The following is a 19,482-nucleotide window of genomic DNA, read 5'->3' on the forward strand; positions in this document are numbered from 1 at the left end:
TTCTCTGGCTCCTGATTCTATACATCTGGGAAATTGCTGAGCATTTTTATCCCTGTGCTTGTCCATTCAATTTTGGAAACTGTTCTAGGGCTTACCCTCCAGACCCCTGACAAATTTCTGCAATGTCTTGTTCTATGTCTCGCTTAAATGTACCTTATTTCTGAAGCTATTTTTTAAATTTTTTTAACATTTATTTATTTTTGAGAGACAGAGAGAGACAGAGCGCAAGCAGGGGAGGGGCAGAGAGAGAGGGAGACACAGAATCTGAAGCAGGCTCCAGGCTCCGAGCAGTCAGCACAGAGCCTGACGCGGGGCTCAAACTCACGAACCTCGAGATCATGACCTGAGCTGAAGTCGGACGCTTAACTGACAGAGCCACCCAGGTGCCCCTGAAGTTACTTCATTTGTCTTTAAGGGTTTGGGGTTTTTTTCATGATTTTCATGTCCTCTGTGATATCATATATATTTTTTGATATCTTGTTCCTGTCTCTGAGCTTCTTCTCGAAAGATCCATGTTCTTTTTCATGTCTCAGAGGCCACAGAGAAGTATCTGACTCGAATGTATTCTCATCTACTGGAGCAGTGCTTCATCAGAAATGTGTTTCTCACCTGCCTTTTCCTTTTTCTGTGCCTTCTCTTTCTTTTTTCCCCCCTCCCTCTTGATCATCTCTAGCCACATAGAGGTCCCACTTGGATTCTTTCTGGTTATTAATTGTCTTTTAATGAGGCAGATCTAGTGGAGTTAGCATTTCTTTTTTTTTTATGTTTATTTATTTTTGAGAGAGAGAGAGAAAGACAGAGCACGAGCGGGGGAGGGGCAGAGGGAGAGAGGGAGACGCAGAATCTGAAACAGGCTCCAGGCTCCAAGCCACCAGCACAGAGCCCCACGCGGGGCTCGAACTCATGGACCTCGAGATCGTGACCTGAGCCGAAGTCGGCTGCTCAACCGACTGAGCCATCCAGGCGCCCCCGGAGTTATCACTTCTTAAAAATACTGTGGAGGGCAAAGAGAGTGAGACAGGGTAGCTGGAAGACCAATTTGGATGTTTACCCTCAAACACTCTCTCACCAAACACTGCTCTATGCGCCGCTCCACAGACAAATTCGGGTTAGGGTCAAGGTCAGAGTCAAGGTTAGAGTTAGGACACCCTCCACTCCGAGGCTCTCAGATTAGGCAGGAGGTCACCACGGCTAAAAATAAAGCTCAGGAAATTTACAGTCCCTCTTTTGACGGGTTCCAGGACTGTTTCTTTCCTCTGCTCGGCAGCCAAAAGCACATTCCCTCTCTCCATCTCGTCTCCCTGTTCCTTCAGATTAGGGGATGGACGGCAGGACACAAAGATGACGCCTCTGCATGGTTCCTCCTTCAACTCTGCCTCCCCGGAGACCTCAGATGGAAAATGATCTGCGTGGGGCTGTTTCCTGCTTCTCTTCTCATGGCCCCGGTCCTCAAAGAAGTCTGGGTTGGGCATTTCAAGACTGTACTATTTACTTTTAGAGAAACCTGAACTTCACTAAAGATAGAGAGAAACCTGCCTCAGCCCTGTGACACCTCACACCGGACAACGTTTCTTAGTCTCTGAACTGGTATCCTGTCCTATTCCAGTTTTATGAAAGACGAAGCTTTGCTCTGTTTTTTCCTATTGCTTGTGTTGGGTTTTAAGAAGGAGAATAGTCCTTTAGTCTCTCATCTTTTATCATACATTCTTTTAGACGGAGTCTCATTTCCTTTCAGAAGGTATTCCATCCTGAAAGATTATTAAGCTATTTTGGTATTTTGGATGTCCAATGGCTTTGAAAGATTTGGCTCTCGGGTCAAATATTGGGCTGTTTTATTTGACTCTCAAGTTTACCCCCTTTTAGTTCTACCGAAATCTAAAATACTCTTTCCTCGTGGGAGATGAACAAGTGGCAATCAGTGCTGAACGGTCGGAGCATCTCTCCTGCTTCCCCCAACCTCCACGTACTGCTGTGAGGCTACACTGGTCATGGCAATGACTACAACACGTTCGCTAAAGGGACTAAACCAAAACACAACTATGTGAATATCTGCTTGGAAACTGGCTCCCAAATAGAGGAGGTTTTGACGAGTTGAGATGCTTTCGTTACATTTTAGATGCCGGGGACCTGGCAAAGCTATTGAAAAAAACATGCGCTTGAGGGCTCAGCCACATCTTCAAGGCTTGGATTTCAAGTTGGTATCCCTCAAGCCCAACAAGGATGAGAGAAGAAGGAAGAGAAATGGGACAAGAGTTGGGAAAGGAATCAGGAAGGAAGAAGAAAATACAGGAAGGAAAGGCAAGACAACCAGGGGCAGCTGGTATAGCCTACAGGAGCATCAGCACCACAGATTATGTGATCCTCATTTGTGAGTTTCTAACTGGCAATTACATGAGTTATGAAATTACAGGGTCCTTGACTTGTATCCCCCTCTTGCCCATCTCCCCCATCTTTATACCGAGGACCCAGGTTTGAACTTGAGGGGATTTTAATCATCAAGATGCCCCAGAACAAGGCTTGGGTTTCTTCCTGGGGCCTCTGAGGCTACAGAGGGTCAAGAACATTGCAGTGGTGATAATGATAATAACAACTGATGAGACGTGAAGGCTGGGGGCACTACTTAGAGACCACCATAACTCCAGAGGCCAGGGGTAGGGCCATCTACTTTGGAATCTCCGGGTCGCCCCTAGAAGTTCTGATTTAGTAGACCAGAGGCTGGACTGGAGGATTTTCAATTCTAGAAAGCTCCCCAAATAATTCTTATGCCTACTAATGGTGGAGAACCACTGGTCTAGGGAGACTTTAAACCCTAACATATATGACCCACAATGCTGATTTCCTGTTCAACTATCTGGCAAGACAGGATGCCAAATCTAGCAGAGGCCTGGCCAAGGAGCTGCTCCCTAGCTGTAGGGGGGTGATATTAAGAGCTGAGAAGGCACATCTCTGCCATCCCCAGACAGAACTGTTTCTATCACCAACAACTGAATTCATACTGCAGTGCTTCCAGATTCCATGCATTGTCTCCAAACCTCGAGCATTAAATGCCAGGTATAATCAACGTTGCCCTCAAGTTGTTCTCATATAACTCTTCTTTAGGATGTGGGGGCAAGACTTGAAATGAGAAGCAGTGAGGATGGAGGGGTGGGGCCCAACTTCCCAGAAGTTTCTTGAGACTACCTACAGCATATCTGAGAATATCCATGTATCTGACGTCTGGGATTTGACCACCTCAAACAGAAAGCAACTGACTCTTTAATTCAGGAGTCTGCCTTTTAGATTGTTTCAATGTCTGGCCGAAATAAAATAAGGCCCCATTCGTGTGTTCAGCAGCTACGGCAGGAGGAACGTCAAACCTTTATAATGTGGAGCTTGGGTAAGAGGTTACAGTCGGCTAACGTGAGCTCATCCCCATCCAGGAACTTCCTTCCAGAAACAACAACATCCTCAGTGCTGTAGGCATCTATTTCATCAGGCAGAGGGCTATTTAAGTAATCATCCAGCTTCTTCAAAGCCTTTAACAGGTTCTTTTCATAAACTAAAACAGAAAGGCCAGAAATGACCAAGATAAGCCAGCCGTATGAGTTAGTGTTACCTTTCTCTCGACATGAAACGAGGAGTTGATCTCCTCTCCCTCCCGACACATGGCTGGGCCACACTGGGGAATTGGGAGGGAAGGATGTGGACTTCTAAGATCTGAATAAAGGACTCACTCCTCCCTGGAAAATGCTTCTGCTGTCTACACAACACTGCTCCTTCTAGAACGCATCCGTTTATTCAAAACTTTTTATGGGAGGCCCACAATGAGGTAAGCAGTGGCAGAAGCTTCATTGAAACGGATTCCCGCGGTCCGGCAGGGCAATTCCTGGCGGTGATTCTTCGCCCCTAAGCTTATTGTTTTCTGGGCTCCCAACCTCCAGGGGAAGCATTTGACCTCTTGAAACGCACATGCAGATTCTACGTCGAAGGTACTTTTTCCTGATTTCTAGACACAGGTCCCTACCCCCAGGGCAATCAGTCAGAATTCCCAGGACCTTAGAAGAAGCCACGCCAGAGGCCGAGGGGCACCCCAGGTGGAGAGCATTGAACAGGAAGACAGCAGGTACTCACTCTCGTTGGCATCCTTCTTGGTGTTTTTTATAAATGCCGAGAATTTGGCAAACACGTCATTTCCTGCAGAGTTAGATTCAGGGTGTTGGGTCCCCAGCTTAGGGTACCTTGAAAAATTCAGAATTGGAATAGCACAGATAACGGGGGGCGGCAAACATGTCTTTCTCTGAGTGGATACAAAAGTGAAAAACCTTCCCCCTCGGATGGTTTTCTAATCTCTTTGTGTTCAAGGTATGGCAGCCGCACAGTCTGGGGAGAAGGCGTTTGCTATTCTCCCGGGACACGGCCGCCCACCCGCACCTCCAACTGTGCTAGAAGATTCCCTTCTAGATCCGGCGCCCCGCGACATCACACGCTAACGTGCACCCCTTCCCCTCCCAGCCGCAGACCTAAGAAGTGGCCAACCCATGCGACATCGGCCCACCTCCTCTCCGCTTCCTGCTGCCAAACCCTAATTGCCCCACCGCAGGTGCAAACGAAGCAAAGAGACCTGGGCCACCGTCGCCCAAGGCTTCTGCTCTTGCTGCGTGTTCTGCGGCACACCGCGGCACGGCTAAGGAAGGACGGACGTACCACGGCTGCAGAAAACCAAATACACGAAGCCACGAGTTTCAGGCTTGTCTGCGAAGGGGCAAAGGGACGATCAGACGGTGAATGCTGGTTTTATGAGGCCTACCTCGGGGGAGCTAATTTCTCCTCTAAGAACTCCTCGATCTTATTCACATCCGTCTTGACTTCACCATCAAAAGTCATAAAAGGAGGGTTTGTTCCGGGGGCTAGGTTCTGCAGGTCTGCGGGTTTCCTGGGGGGGGGGGGGGGGGGGGGGGGGACGGGGAGGGGAGCGGCAGCTTTTGTGAACGGTCGCCAAGGTTTGAATTCGTTCCCCCAAAGCCTAGCCGCGTCCTCCCCGGTTTACGAGGAGCAGCTCTTGAGAAGTTCAAGGGAGACCATGGGTTCCCAAGACGTCCTACCGACAGTGAAAGCGTGGCTCTTGTCTGGGCAAAGAGGTAAGAAAGCCAACTCTCTCCCCCGTGGGTCACAGGAGAGCTGCTCACACGGGCTTTGGAGAGGTGCTCAGCTGACCAGGAGCTTGGGGAGCAGGTTCCTTAACGGTGCCCCCAACTCCTCCCTGGTTATGTCTGAGCGGGTCCTGTAATCACTAACGAGCCCACACCCGGGCTTCAGTTCGGGGCCCCGACGTGGATGGACACACCACGATGTCGCCTGTGGGCTCTAGGAGTGTGTGAGTGTGGGGCGTGTGTGGGGGTTATGGGAGCGTGGGGTGTGAGTGGGTGGGAAGACGTGTGCGGGGGGGGGGGGGGAGGGGGGACGTGGCAGGGCCAGTCTCAACAACGTGGAAACCTCCTCTTACCTCTTCAGGTCCACTGTGGTCACGTTGAATATAACGCCCTTTAGCCAGAGAATCATGAAGAGGCGCTGGGAAAAGGGGCAATTCCCAATGCTCTCGCCATCGTAGCCAGCCTAGGTGGGAAAAGAAATCGTTATCACAGCGAGGCTCACAATTCTAAGCGCCAGATTCTGCAAGGCACGGCACAAACCCGTTACAAACTTGCGTTGGTGGTCACGACACTGCCACTACCCTTTCGGGGCCATTTCACTCAGCCTCTGAGCCAGCCGGCCACCCCCACGGGGAGGGGGCAGGGGGCACACGAACAGGCTTCGTGGAGCATTTCCTTCTTCCTTCCCGGTGCTCACCCCTTCCTGCCACACTGGGCCTCTGAGCAGCACGGTTCCCACAGGGAAGGACAGGCAGGCGGGAACTCTCCTTGTCACCAAAGGTGCAAAGGAAAGACGTGCTCTTTCCAGGATGCTCCAGCTTGGAAACACGCCAGCAGACTCTCCCCCCGAGACACCATCCCTCCTGGACACTGTCACACCTTGATGTCCCCTTCTCTGGCTCATGGGGTGGCAGAAACATGGGAAGCATTCGTACTGAGAAGGTGTTGAGGGTGGGGCGGCCGCTCCCCGGTGACCCAGAGCAGGTCACACCCACACACGCCTCTCCCACACACAGGCAGACACGTCTGGAACACACGTCCTCCTCCTCGTGGGCTTGTGGCCGAGAAGGAAGGCACGGGGGTCGGAGAAGACAGAGGAGACGCCCGGCTACCCAAGCCCTGGGAAACAGGGGGCTAGAAGCAAGGCCAACAAAGGAAGGTCCAAAACCCTTCTGTCTCCTGCCATCTTTCCCCACCAGGCCACACGTCCCTGACCAGCTCGTGGCGCTAACAAAATGCTGCTGAAAAAGGCAAGGAGGTGGCTTCGCCGTACTCCTCACATCTCCAGACCGCAAGCACTGCACCCAGCCAGACCTCGGTGACACAGCCACGGTCAATCCGAGAGGCCCATCCCTGCCACGCGCAGTTAAGAGAAGGTGGAGGAGACCGCACTGTGTCTGCAACCTGCGTCCCAGGAGGATTCGAGGCAGGAAGTGAGCTGCTGGCCTGGGGACTGAAGAAAGGGAAAGAGAGACGCGAGAAGACCGGACCTTCGGAGAGGTGGGGTGCTTAAGTCACCCGGAGGGGTTGCTAATAACCACATGTCCCCAGAAATCAAGAGGGGAAGAGACCCCCAATTTTCAATCAAAGATCGGCCCCGTTACCAAAGATGAAACCCAAACGGGCCAATAAGCACATGAAAATGTTCCTAACATGTTTAGGCAACAGAGTGACGCAAAGCAAAGCCACAGAGGGACGGGGCCACACAAATGGCCAAAATGGGAACGGCCAAAATGAAAAGGTCTGACGCCACCAAGTGTGGACAAGGGTGCAGAGCAACTGACCCGCCATTCACTGCTGCCCAGAGTGCAAACAGCACAACTACCTTGGAGAAGCGTTTGGCACTAATCTCCCAACATTAAGTAAGCGTAAACGTGACGACCCAGCGATTCACGAGAGACACGCATAGGAATGTTCTTAGCAGCTTTGGTAGAACAGCCAAAACCTGAAAACAGGCCGGATGCCATCAAGAGTAGAACGAGTAAGGGCGCCTGGGTGGCTCAGTCGGTTAAGCGTCTGCCTGCGGCTCAGGTCACGATCTCGAAGTCCGTGAGTTCGGGCCGCGAGTCAGGGTCTGTGCTGACAGCTTGGGGCCTGGAGCCTGTTTCGGATTCTGCGTCTCCCTCTCTCTCTGCCCCTCCCCCCCCCTCAAAAATAAATAAAGATTAATAAGTAAATAAAAGACAGAAATACTTTTTAAAAAGCACAGAAAAAAATAAAAGACAAAAATACTAAATTATATCTGTATACTACAACTTATCCATTCGTTGTAGATAAGCTGTAGTATATTCGTACAATAGGACGCTACATCACAACGGGGGAAATTCAGCTATTAGTATAAGCAACAATGTGAATGAATCCCTATATGGGATACACTATATACATAGTGTTGAGAGGAAGAAAGCCGACTCAAAGGAGCTCAGACACAGGCAAGCCTCTCTAGATGACGGGAGTGAGAAGAGCGGCTGTCCCTGGAGGGGACTCTCATCTGGGAGGGATAGGAGGGCGACTTCGCGGTGCCAGAAATGTCCTGCATCTTGAAGGCGGTGGTGGCTACACGGGTGTATTCAAGTGGCAGAGTCTTGTTTCCTTCTTCTTTTTTTAATTTGCCTCCAAGTTAGTTAGCATATGGTGTGATAACGATTTCAGGAGTAGAATCCAATGATTCATCCCTTACACGTGAAACCCAGTGCTCATCCCAACAAGTGCCCTGCTTAATGCTCCTTACCCATTTGGCCCATCCCTCCACCCACGACCCCTCCAGCAACCCTCAGGTGGTTCTCTGCATTTAAGAGTCTCTTATGCTTTGTCCCCCTCCCTGTTTTTATGTCATTTTTGCTTCCTTTCCATTCTGTTCGTCTCTTTTGTATCTTAAATTCCACACATGAATGAAGTCATACGGTATTTGTCTGCCTCTGGCTAAGTCCTCTGAGCAGAATACCTTCCAGTTCCATCCGCGTTGTTGCAAACGGCAAGATTTCATTCTCTTTGATTTCACGTGGCGGAGTCTTAACATAGGGTGACTTGACTGCATGCGTTACTTCAATAGTTATTTTTTTTTAAGTAAAAATATTAACTAAAAAAAATTGCAGAGAGTTGGAGTCAGTAAGTCTTGCCTGGGGCCCGGGAAAATACGAACTTCTCACAAGCTCGCCCAAGGTGATGTCATGCTGGTGGCCAGGGATCCATGAAGGCAGACATCATGCCCGTAAAACGGCACCCACAGACTCAGAGCACTGAATTCAGAGTCCCCTAAGCTCCAAGCACTCTCTTCGCACCTGTCCACCCCCTGCACTCTCCCTCCCCCTCCAGGCATGTGCTGGCCTGTCCACCTATGAGGGAGAAGAGGCTGGGGACTCCCCCACCTGGAGCCTGAAGCTTCAGGAGCTGGAGGGGTGGTGAAGTGGCCGGTCAGGACACCCCCATCGAGTGGTCATTGCAAGTCCCCAGCAGGTGGGCCCTGAAACAGCACCCTGCTGGACTGCCTTCCCTGCCTCGGGGTCCCCCCCACCCCACCCCCACCAAGGCCATTTTGAAGGCCAACCCAGCCCTTCCTCACTCTGTTCTGGAGCAAGATGAGTGAGCAGAGCTGAGTTACATAAACCCCCAGCGGCTCGCTGCAAGGACCTCTTAAATCATGGCGCTTTCTTTCTTCACCACTGCAGGTTTGGGCAGAATCAAGCCAACGGGGGGGCGGGGACATGAAATCACAAGGACACAGAGCCACATATTTTGGCCAGTCCTGACTCGCTGGCAGCTTCTAAACCTCTTATTTTTATAGTGGTTACAGTAAGCACAGTAAAGTCTAAGATAAGTTCTGTGGAGTGGGGTAACCGTCTCCTTTCTCTCTCTCCCTTGTCTCTCTAACCTCAGAGATCCTGTTATAACTCATCCTGAATGCGGCAAAATCCCTGCTGAGCCCGTGCGTCTCTGCCGTCACTGGTGCGTGGACGCAGTTCACCTTGACAAAGAACTCCAAGTCTGGGAACAGGCCCGTCTGCACCAGGCTGCTTTCTACGGCGGCAGAATCCCATCGCCAGGGTCTCTGCCTAGCTCCGTCTCTCCATTGTCCCCAGCTCAGGTTGGCGTTCCCCCCCCCACCCCCGAAATTGTCCTTCTGGCCACCTCCTTCTTCAGGAAGAGTAAAGGGATCAGAAGCGATAATACATTCTTTAAAAGTAAAACCTGGGGCGCCTGGGTGGCTCAGTCGGCTGAGCGTCCGACTTCGGCTCAGGTCATGATCTCGCGGTGCGTGAGTTCGAGCCCCGCGTCGGGCTCTGGGCTGATGGCTCAGAGCCTGGAGCCTGCTTCTGTGTCTCCCTCTCTGTCTGCCCCTCCCCCACTCATCTTCTCTCTCTCTCTCTCTCTCTCTCTCTCTCTCTCTCAAATAAAATTAAAACATCCAAAAACATCCAACATCTCAAATAAAAAAAACCTGCCTTTGTCACCTAGCTCTGCACACACAGAAACCTGGTAACAGGTTCCTTTCTAGAACTGCACAAACCTAAGAGAGACGTGTGGCTGGGGAGGGGGGGGGGGGTGGGAGGGGGGGGCGGGCGGGGGGGGGCAGCGGCCTGCAGGCCACGGGGCCCAGAGCTTGGAAGGCAGTGAGGAAAGCCACAAGTGCACTCTGCCCCCCCCCCACCCCCGTGTGACCTCCAAACAGGACTGTCACAAGCCAGCACGGCTAGTGAACTGGAAGCTGCCAGTTGTTTCTGAGAATCAGCCAGCTGCCAACACAGGATTTACATAGGCAGGGGCGTCTCATCTTAAATAGCTCTGAAAACACTTCCCTGTCTCGGTCTGTCATAAATGAAGGGGGTCATGGGAACGTGGTGGGAGTTCCCAAGATGCCTTGCTGCCTGACTTGATTACTTTAATGTGCTTCAGTGCTGGGACGCGCCAGCCAAAATCAAGGCGGAGATAGGCCATCTTCACAGCCCGGGATTGAGCAACACTGGGAGGAACACTGGGTCGTCTTGTCCATGATCATTAACCAGACGCGATGATGGGATAAATCCTCATACGGTAGGAGCGAATAACTCACGGTCACCGTAATTGGGACGTGTTACGGTATAAAGTTCTACTTTCCGTTGCTGATAATTCTCTCGGGCTAATTACACTCTGGGCAAAAAAATGTCTCAGCAGGGTTTCTCGGCCCGCAGGGGGAGATTCTTGTACGTATACGTTGCTGATAAAAATCAGGTGAAGCAGCTTGAGAGATTGGAGTGTCTTGTTTCCAGGGAAGACCCAGGCACCCGGACAACCCAGGATGGCACATCTGTCTTTCAAACGCAACTTTCCCGAGCACCTGTGACGGGAATTCTCGAAAGGAAGACATTAATGCCACTGACACGTGCCGAGAAGTTCCTGTGGCCTTGAGAATTTCTGTACTTCTGCAGGTCCTGGCCTGCGCCCGCCTCCCTGGCACAGAGCCCCTCCGGGCTTGAGGCGGAAGGGTCCAGATGACACTCAAAATCCCTCCTCACCTCAGGCCTCTTCAAATTAGAACCTCTCCCACTTACCCTGTGCACGTTCAGAATCTGTGGGGAATTAAGACATTTTTGTTTGTTTGTTTCAGATTTCCTTCCACTGCTTTTTGCTTCCAGCAAATGACCTCTCTGGTGTTGCATTGGGGTTGCATGTAAGGGGCACCTTCCCCACCCCCACCTTCCACTAAAGTGACTCCTGCCCGGCCACCGCCTTTAAGGGACCAAATGGACTCCTGGCATCCTGGTCCAGACCTGACATGGGGATGACACCCCTTCAAGGTATTGTTAGCAGCTCCTCAGCACCCGCCCTCTCCTTTCCTCCAGAGCAGGCCACACACCCACCACCTTGATTCTCTATTTGGCTCTAGCTTCCTTTTTTTTTTTTTTTTTTTTTTTTTTTTTGAGATTTTGTTTGAGTTTTAAGCAATCTCTACACCCAGCACAGGGCTCAAACTCACCACCCTGAGATCAAGAGTCGCATGCTCCACTGACTGAGCCAGCCGGCCACCCCTGACTCTACCTTCTTTCTAGAAAATTCTATGTGGACCTAAACATTAAACACCTTCTGTAGAGTAAGCACTTTCCCTACTCTACCCAAATGTAATGAAAGACACTTGGGGTGAACAGGGAGAAGGTAGAGGAAGAGGCAATAAATCAGTAATATTCTAATTGTCCCTGTTCTGACGGCCGGCTTTCAACCAAAGAGGGCAGGATGAGCATCCTGTGTGCAGGGAGGTATGCCAGTCCCTGCAGGAAACCAGGAGGGATTTGGGGGCGAACAGCTCGTGGGGCTCCGTCACAGGGATTTGGAGAAAAGCAGTGAGTAATGACGGGCTGTTCTGTTTCCAGCGTTCCGGAGGAACTTCGGCGGAACACAAACAGTAGTTGACCAGAGGAGGCAGGGGTCAGAAGGCAGAGTGTGAGTGGGAGGCCGTGGGCAGCCACCTGACCCTCTGAGAAGAACAGTGTGGTCGAAGGGATGGGCGGGGACTCTCCTCTGGTGGCAGCTGACCCCAGTGGAAGGCCGGACACGGCATCGCCAGAGAGAAAGAGCCAGGAGCTCCAACCGTGGGAGTGGGTGACTGCTCCCCGTGCCACCCAGCCTATGCCCACCCTGTCTGCACCGAGGCCTGCCATTTGGAGGGCTGGGCTGGGGAAACTGTCCCCTCCCAGGGAGAAAGCCTTGTGGGAAATGGTACAAAATCAGGCGTCCCACTGGGTCTTTTCCTGCTCCCATTTGGAAGTCGGGGAAGGGGTGGGGACTAGGATCGCTCTAATCCTTGAAAAGGGGGGTGTGTGGAGTCAGAGACTCATCCTCACTCCCCGACAGAGTTCCTGACATGCAGTAAACACTAGAAAATGACTGGGGCGGGTGGCGGTGGAGGGGGGGGGGCGCTGAGTCCAGTCGCTCCCATACACCTGCAGCCTGGTCGGCTTCAGAAAGTGCCTCCCAGCCCCTCCCCGCTCACTTTTTTCTGAGCCAACTTTTCCGAACTTTTCCCTTCCAGAAGCTCCCAATTCTTCCTACTATGACATTACCCGTGAAGAGGGACAGCTAAGGGGAGGGAAGAGAATAGAAGGGGGCTGGAGGCAGGGAGGTTGGGGGAGAGGCGGTGAGGGGGTAGGAGAGAGGGAGGGAGGGCCTGAGCTACGCTGTAAAGTCTTCCCCAAGTCTCTCGATCTAATGGTTTGACCTAAAATGTAATATTTAAATAGATCTGAGACTTTGTGATTTGAATACTCCTGTCAATTACAAAACAAACAAACAAACAAACAGACAAAAGACAAAAAACTGTGTAGTTCTTTCCATTTGCCTGACAGTGGAAGTTTCTATTTTGAGGCAGTATGGTCAAGGGGAATGAGTGCAGCAGACCTTGGAGCCAGGGAGAGCCTCTGTGACCCACTCCCTGGCCGTGTGACCTTGGGCAGTTCATGTGTTCTCCCTGAGCCTCAGTTTCTCCATTTTAAAAATGGCAATAAGGAGGCCTATGCCTTGCAGGATCTTGGCGTGATACACTCGGGTCTCCCGGGCACCAATAAAGGCGGCTATTATTGTCATTATCATCTGCACCATCAGCATTATTACTCCTCCAAACTGGGGCGCATCAGAACAGACAATTATGGAATTTAGGGAGCTTTTTAACAAGGCTCAATTAGTGTGATTTTCATGCCAAACTGTACAGTCCTTAAAAAGCCACAGATATTTTTCCCTCCAAAAGTAACGCCTCCTCTATGTATTCCAAGTGAAAATTAACAACTGAGGTCGTTTTCTTAATTGCAAAAGCAAACACATCTTCAGCCAGGATGCAAAGGGGCTGGCACTCATGTCTTGGGGAGTTACCTCTTGGGGAAAGGTCCAGAGGAAAGAACATCTGGAGAGCTGTGCTCGCCCTGACCGATGGCAGGGCCGACAAGCCCAAGGGAACAGTCTTTTCTAGAAACGACACCAAAGGTCTCTGCTTGTATAAAGCTAAAGCCGGTCTCCTTTCTGACTTTTGCAGTTGGCACTAAGGAAACGAGAGCCCTGCCAGCTGTCTTTCGTCCACTGTCACCGGGAGAGAGTGAATTCCACACTGTGGAAGAATCCCCACCAGGATTTGAAGTCCCACACGCTAGAGCTGCAGATCAAATGAAGAAAAATGATCACAACCAAGTAGGAGAGAAACAAATGAGCCTGTCACTTCCTTGTCGAACGAGAATGTTTTTGAAGGAAATGTCTTCCAAAATCAGACGTTTTTTCAAAACTGGTAAGAGCAGGGGCGCCTGGGTGGCTCAGTCGGTTAAGCGTCCCACTTCGGCTCAGGTCATGATCTCTCGGTTCGTGAGTTCAAGCCCCGCGTCGGGCTCTGTGCTGACAGCTCAGAGCCTGGAGCCTGTTTCAGATTCTGTGCCTCCCTCTCTCTCTCTGACCCTCCCCCACTCATGCTCTGTCTCTCTCTGTCTCAAAAATAAATAAACGTTAAAAAAAAGCTGTAATAAAACAACAACAACAACAAAAAAGAAACTGGTAAGAGCAAATACTCATTGAACACCTGCTCTGATTTTAAATATGGTTCTAAACCATTTACAGCCATTATCGGATTTAATCCTCTCAAACTCCTGTAAGATGCCTACTTACTACTCCCGTTTTTCAGATGGAGGAAACTGAGGCTCGGAGAGGCTAAGTAACTTGCCCTAAGACAGAGACAAGATTAGGTGAACAAAGATTTCTCTTATTCTCCCAAACTGGATCCAGGCAATGGTCCCAAACGTCTTTCCCGGTCCTCAAGATGGAAACCCAGTCTTTCCTACCCTTTATCTGAGCACCAGTCTGTCCCCCAGCACAGCGATGGCTCCTCCTTTGCAATACTCCTGCCTTGGTCTCAGAGCCTCCCACCCAAATTCCTGCAGCAGTCTCCTGCTGGTCTGTCGGCCTAAGGATCCTAGCCCCTCTGATCTTTTCTATCTCCAGAACCACCCAGACAAGATGCCATTTTCCTTAGATCTTAGATCACGCTGCTGGAATGTTGTTCAAATGCAAATTCACGTTACAGTGCTCTCCCAGCAGTGTGACCAAGGCAAAGTACCCAACCTCTTACAGCTCGGTCTTCATTTACAACGTAAGGATAACAGTACCTACCTCTTCAGGTTGGGTGAGAATTAATTACATGTTACAGAGAACAATGCCTGGCAAACGGAAACTTTCCATCATCTGTTGCCCCTTCCCTCCTTCCTTCTTTCTTCTCCTTTTGTGAACCTGAATAAAAGAAACCTTAAAGTTCTCATGCCAGGGAGCCTGGGTGGCTCAGTCCGGTCAGCATCAACTCTTGATTTAGGCTCAGGTCATGACCTCAAGGTTCATGAGTTTGAGCCCCGCATCAGGCTCTGCACTGATCCTGTGGAGCCTGCTTGGGATTCTCTCTCTCCCTCTCTCTCTCTCCGTCCCTCTCAAAATAAACTTAAAAAAAAAAGAAAAAAGTTCTCATGCCCAACCAATTCCATTGCAGGCCCAACAGAAGAAGTATCCCCTGCACCTTCCCACAGGAAGAAGCCAGCTTTACTACCTCAGCAGGAGATTTTCTCTTCACCCGGCAACAGCCCAGCCAATGAGAAACTGCCACAACTCAGCCAATGAGAAACCGTCACCACCCAGAACTCTCACTTTTCTCCAACAGAATTTCGCTCAAAGCAGTCCCTCGCAAGTCCCTCCTTTTTCTCTCTAATGTAGTGTTCCTTTCCTTTGTTCTCCAGACTCACCCGAGGTTTTGCCATAACTTGCATGTCCCAAATCACAATCCCTCTGCCATTCCCGAATACACCCATTTTACTGGTGAAATAACTGGCTGTTTTGTGTTCAAGGCTGGCACTTTCCACTGTCTAACATACCAGTCAAGCTAATCACTCTCCTCAAATGCTGTTCTCTCTCTGGCCAACTGCCGTGTTCTTAATTATCCCATGTCACCCTCCCACAATACCTTTGGTCCACCTGGCTACCATCCAACTCCTGCCTCCCCACAGGTAGGGACTCCCTTTCCCTGACTCTCTGCGAAACCAGGATCTCCTCATCTGCAAATCCCTGTATTGCTCTCGACAAAGGCCACCATTTCTCTCTCATCCTCCATAGAACCCCTGGGATTAGAAGGAAAAGTAAGAACCTCCATCAAGCAGGGAAATCGCCCCAGTCTCCCCGAAGTCAGAAGCCGCTGGGGACAGAGTCCGGCGCGCTGGAGCGTCTGTCTCCTGGGATTTAGACTGGCCAGATCAGTACTGCCAGGAAGTGTTACCTGAGAATTTCTGTCCCACCTCTCCATCTCAAAAGAAGACACATAATTGAATGCATTTTCTCAAAACAACTCGCCCGAGTCCTGAAGACGATCACAGATTGCAAATCTTTTCCCAGTGGCATCACGAACAGAGTGGCTATGTTGCAAAACAAAGATGCTGTTGGTAACAACCAACATCACTGTTACACTCTACCAGTCACTGTTCGAAACACTTGACTCGGATTAACTCAGTGCAAGCCTATTAGATGTAGAGCCTGACTGCGAGCCTATTAGACGTAGGTCCTGTTACTATCTCCATGGACAGGTGAGAAAACTAAGACTCAGAGAGGTAGAGTAACTTGCCCAAGGCCACACAGCAGGATCTGAGCTCCCCACCCCCCCCCCACCCCGCCCCGAGTTGGCCAGAGTTCGTCCTACCCCCTCTGGACACTGGCCTCTGTTTAAATGGAGCTCCAGCAAAGTCCTTCCTCAGAGTAAAGGTCTGTCTGTTAGTTTTACCCCATCTCCTTCCAGTAAGCATTGGGGGTGGTTCAAGGGAATCCATAATAATCAGAAAATGCATAGTAGAAATGCAAGGGACAAACTGTGGTCGGGACAGAAAATGGAGCTGGGTTAAGGCTATCAGAAATGCATGCCCTGGGAGCACCTGGGTGGCTCAGTCAGTTGAGCAGCTGACTTCAGCTCAGGTCATGAGTTTGAGCCCAGCCTCGGATTTTAGGACCTGCCTTTTCAAAAGCCCCCTGTAACAGCACGCTGTGGAACAACTTTAGGAGGCTGATGGCGCCCCCTCGTGGTCTCAAGAGGCACATTCGGACTGTCCACCTTCACATTCAGACGTGCCCACCATCCATCCCTAACTAGGTGCTGATGGAAAATGTCACAGGTTAGTTTTTAGCTCCTGTAGGGGACTTAACCTTCCCGATCTGCCAGATGCTCAAGGGTTTTCCGGCTACTTGGATTTTTTTATTTTAAAACCGGTAAAGTCCTGGGGCATCTGGCTGGCTCAGTCGATTTTGTATCCAACTTCAGCTCAGGTTGTGATCTCGTGGTTCGTGAGTTCAAGTCCCACATCGGGCTCACCGCTGTCATCCTGTCAGTGCAGAGCTTGGAGCCCACTTCAGGTCCTCTGTTCCCCCTCTCCCTCTCTGCCCTTCCCCTGCTTATGCTCTCTCTCTCTCTCCCTCAAAAAAATAATAAATAAAACATTTTTAAAATTATTAGAAGAAAAAAACAGTAAAGTCCTGGATAAACTAGGATGCACTGGTCTCCCTACCCTTGAGTTCCCTCTTAGACCCCATATTAAAACCACCAAAGAGGGCACTGTCTTTCTGTCCTAGGCACTGTGACAGCCAGGTCCCAAACACAGTTGGGAGCTGAACGGTATGGCTTTTAAAAAGGCATCCAGACTTGAGATCAGCAGCAAAATTGTGCGTGCTTTGCTCATGTTAGGAAAACAACCATTTATGATTTGTAACGTATTTCTCGATTCTCACTGAAGAACAATGCAGAGAGGAGGGAGGAAGTACAGTGGGTAGGAGAGCAGAATGAAAAACAAAAAAAATTCTAATTATCTCTAGCAGTCTCCTGATCCAGCTTTTCTCAATTGGCTCAGATTTCTGTAGCTCTTTTGCAAAAGCCTTTAGAAACAGGTAGCTTCCTGAAAAACAAAAAAGGTACTTGCTTTGTCTTTATTTTTCTTTGGAATGTCTATAAGTTTTAAGGAAGACAAAGGCCTAGAACTATTTACAGAGAAGAAAGTCTAGGGCCTCAGAGACACCAGTTGGTTTCAATGACCAACATATGAAAGCTCTATTGACCAGGACAGGGAAGGGGACTAGGCATTCTGTAGAATTTTCTGTTCAGGCTGAACTAGCCAATTAATCAGAAGTATCTTAAGGGTCATGGAGGGAATTCTTGTGAGACAGAGTTTAGGATGAATGAGGATTTTAGGATGCTTTCATTTTAATATTTCAAAGGTGCCTGGGTGGCTCCGTCTGTTAAACATCCGACTCTTGGTTTTGTCTCAGGTCGTGACCTCACGGTTCGTGAGATCAAGCCCCACGTCAGGCCCTGCGCTGACGGTGTGGAGCCTGCTTGGAATGCTCTCTCACCTCTCTCTCTCTCTCTCTCTCTCTCTGCCCTTCCCCCACTCATTGTGCTCTCTCTCTCTCAAAATAAAATAAACATTAGAAAAAAAATTGCAAATTATGGCAGAAATCAGAAGCTTTGTGGTTACTCTTTCAGGTAGATGGCGAAGGTTCACCTGTGCAGCATGATTTGTGACATCCAGAAGAGTTCACCTGGCCCAAAATGCCCACACCAGCTTTCCGCAAAAGCCTAAATCTCAGAGAATCATCTAGAAAAAAGCCACAGACTGTTAAGATAAGTGGTGGTGGTTACTTTTCTCTTCCCCAGGAGGGCACCAGCCCCAGCAACCACTAACCTTCCCACAAATTGACGCTATCCATTTCCTCATACACAACAGGAAAATGTCTACTTTGGTGACCCTTTCTGCACCTTCCTACAAGCGTTTGCTCAAGAGGCGAAACCAGATCAACACTCTTGTCTTATTAAATGTCACTTTATAAAGTTATGCTTCTTAGATCTCCCTCCAAAAGGTTCGAGGCACTTGTGAGAAGCCATATTAATTACTACAGCTATAGCTATACTACACAGCTAGAGTTATGAAGGATACTCAATTTCAAATTAAGTCACTAGGGATACGATGATGGAATATTACTCAGCCATAAAAGAATGAGATCTTGCCATCTGCAACAACATGGACGGACCTAGAGGGTATCACGCTGAGTGAAATAAGTCAGACAGAGAAAGACGAACGCCACGTGATCTCACCGAGGTGCGGAATCTAAAAAACGAAACAAATGAACAAGCCAACAAGCAAAACCAGACTTTTAAATACAAAGAACTCGTGGGCGCAACAGGAGAAGGCGATTAAGAGATACGAACTTCCAGCTATAAAGTAAGTAAGTCACAGAGACGAAAAGTACAGTGTAGGGAATAAGGGACAGATGGTGACCACGCTTACCGTGGCGAGCACCGCATAACGTACAGACTTGTTGAATCACTATGTTGCACACCTGAAACTAACGTATATGTCAACTACATTTAAATAATTTTTTAAAAACATCTGGTATACTGAAAATGGCAACCGAGGGTACTACGTAGGAGCCATTTCTAGGCATTAGGTAGTTTCTCCTGCAGTTGTCCCTAATGGGATGACGGATTATCCCCGCATGGCTCTCGAACTTCAGCAAGAATCGGAAACGAATGAACAGCTCCCAGCACAAAACACAACTTCTGGTAGAGGAGAGAGGTCATCGCCTAAGGCGCTATGGGACCCCAGGCCAGATCCAGGGTGTAATGGGATGGTATTTTTATTTCAGTGCAAATTTAGTAAACTCTGTCCTATATCTCTGTGGTTAATAAGAAACCCGAGCCACACCAACTTGCTCGTTTTTCCTGACCCACCCTGTTGGTCCACTGAGATCTGAAGGTAAGCCCGCATGACTAAATAGAAACCAAAGGCTTCGCAAGCTTTGGGCTCAAACCAGACTATCATTTGGCATTGGTGAGAGGAGACAGAAGAATCAACAGGGGGACCCCAAATCCCATCAGGTATAAATTAGCAAAGGTTGGCTCTAAGCTTCAAAAGCAAGAAAACCAAAGGCAGAGTCCAAAATACACACATTTTATACACACACACACACATATATAAATACACACGCGCGCGCGCGCACACACACACACACACACACACATATACGTATACATACAGAGATACAGAGTTTATTAAAATGACGAAATGTTACCGGAACTATGCTCAGGAAGGTAACTACCCCAATTGTAACGATTAGATTTTATTTTGCATTTCCTTGCAGTCCCGGTGTGTTCCTTACAAGTTCCTAGGTCACGGAGAGCAAATGTGCCGAATTTTAAAGTTTTTTGTCAGTGAGCAGGGACACGCAGTACTGACTTGTAGATGTTCGCAATTTAAATGGGGAGATTTGGGGGCTTCAGACGTTACAGAATTATCTGGAAGCGTTGCCTTTCCCCACTTCCTCATCGCTAGTCCCTCAG

General features: G+C 49.6%; 1 protein-coding gene across 1 annotated transcript in view; it reads right to left on the reverse strand.

Annotated features, from left to right (window-relative positions):
* Nucleotides 1–19,482, reverse strand: part of CLIC6 (chloride intracellular channel 6) — a 42,221-nt gene that overhangs the window by 3,672 nt on the left and 19,067 nt on the right. The window contains exons 2-5 of the mRNA XM_027041649.2: nucleotides 5,483–5,592; nucleotides 4,787–4,912; nucleotides 4,111–4,217; nucleotides 3,357–3,538 (exon numbers count right to left, since the gene is read on the reverse strand). Of these exons, the coding sequence (XP_026897450.2) occupies nucleotides 3,357–3,538; nucleotides 4,111–4,217; nucleotides 4,787–4,912; nucleotides 5,483–5,592 (525 nt within the window). The remainder of the gene's footprint in view (nucleotides 1–3,356; nucleotides 3,539–4,110; nucleotides 4,218–4,786; nucleotides 4,913–5,482; nucleotides 5,593–19,482) is intronic.

The sequence above is a fragment of the Acinonyx jubatus genome, chromosome C2 (genome assembly GCF_027475565.1).
Source record: "Acinonyx jubatus isolate Ajub_Pintada_27869175 chromosome C2, VMU_Ajub_asm_v1.0, whole genome shotgun sequence".
In the NCBI taxonomy this organism is placed as follows: domain Eukaryota; kingdom Metazoa; phylum Chordata; class Mammalia; order Carnivora; family Felidae; genus Acinonyx; species Acinonyx jubatus.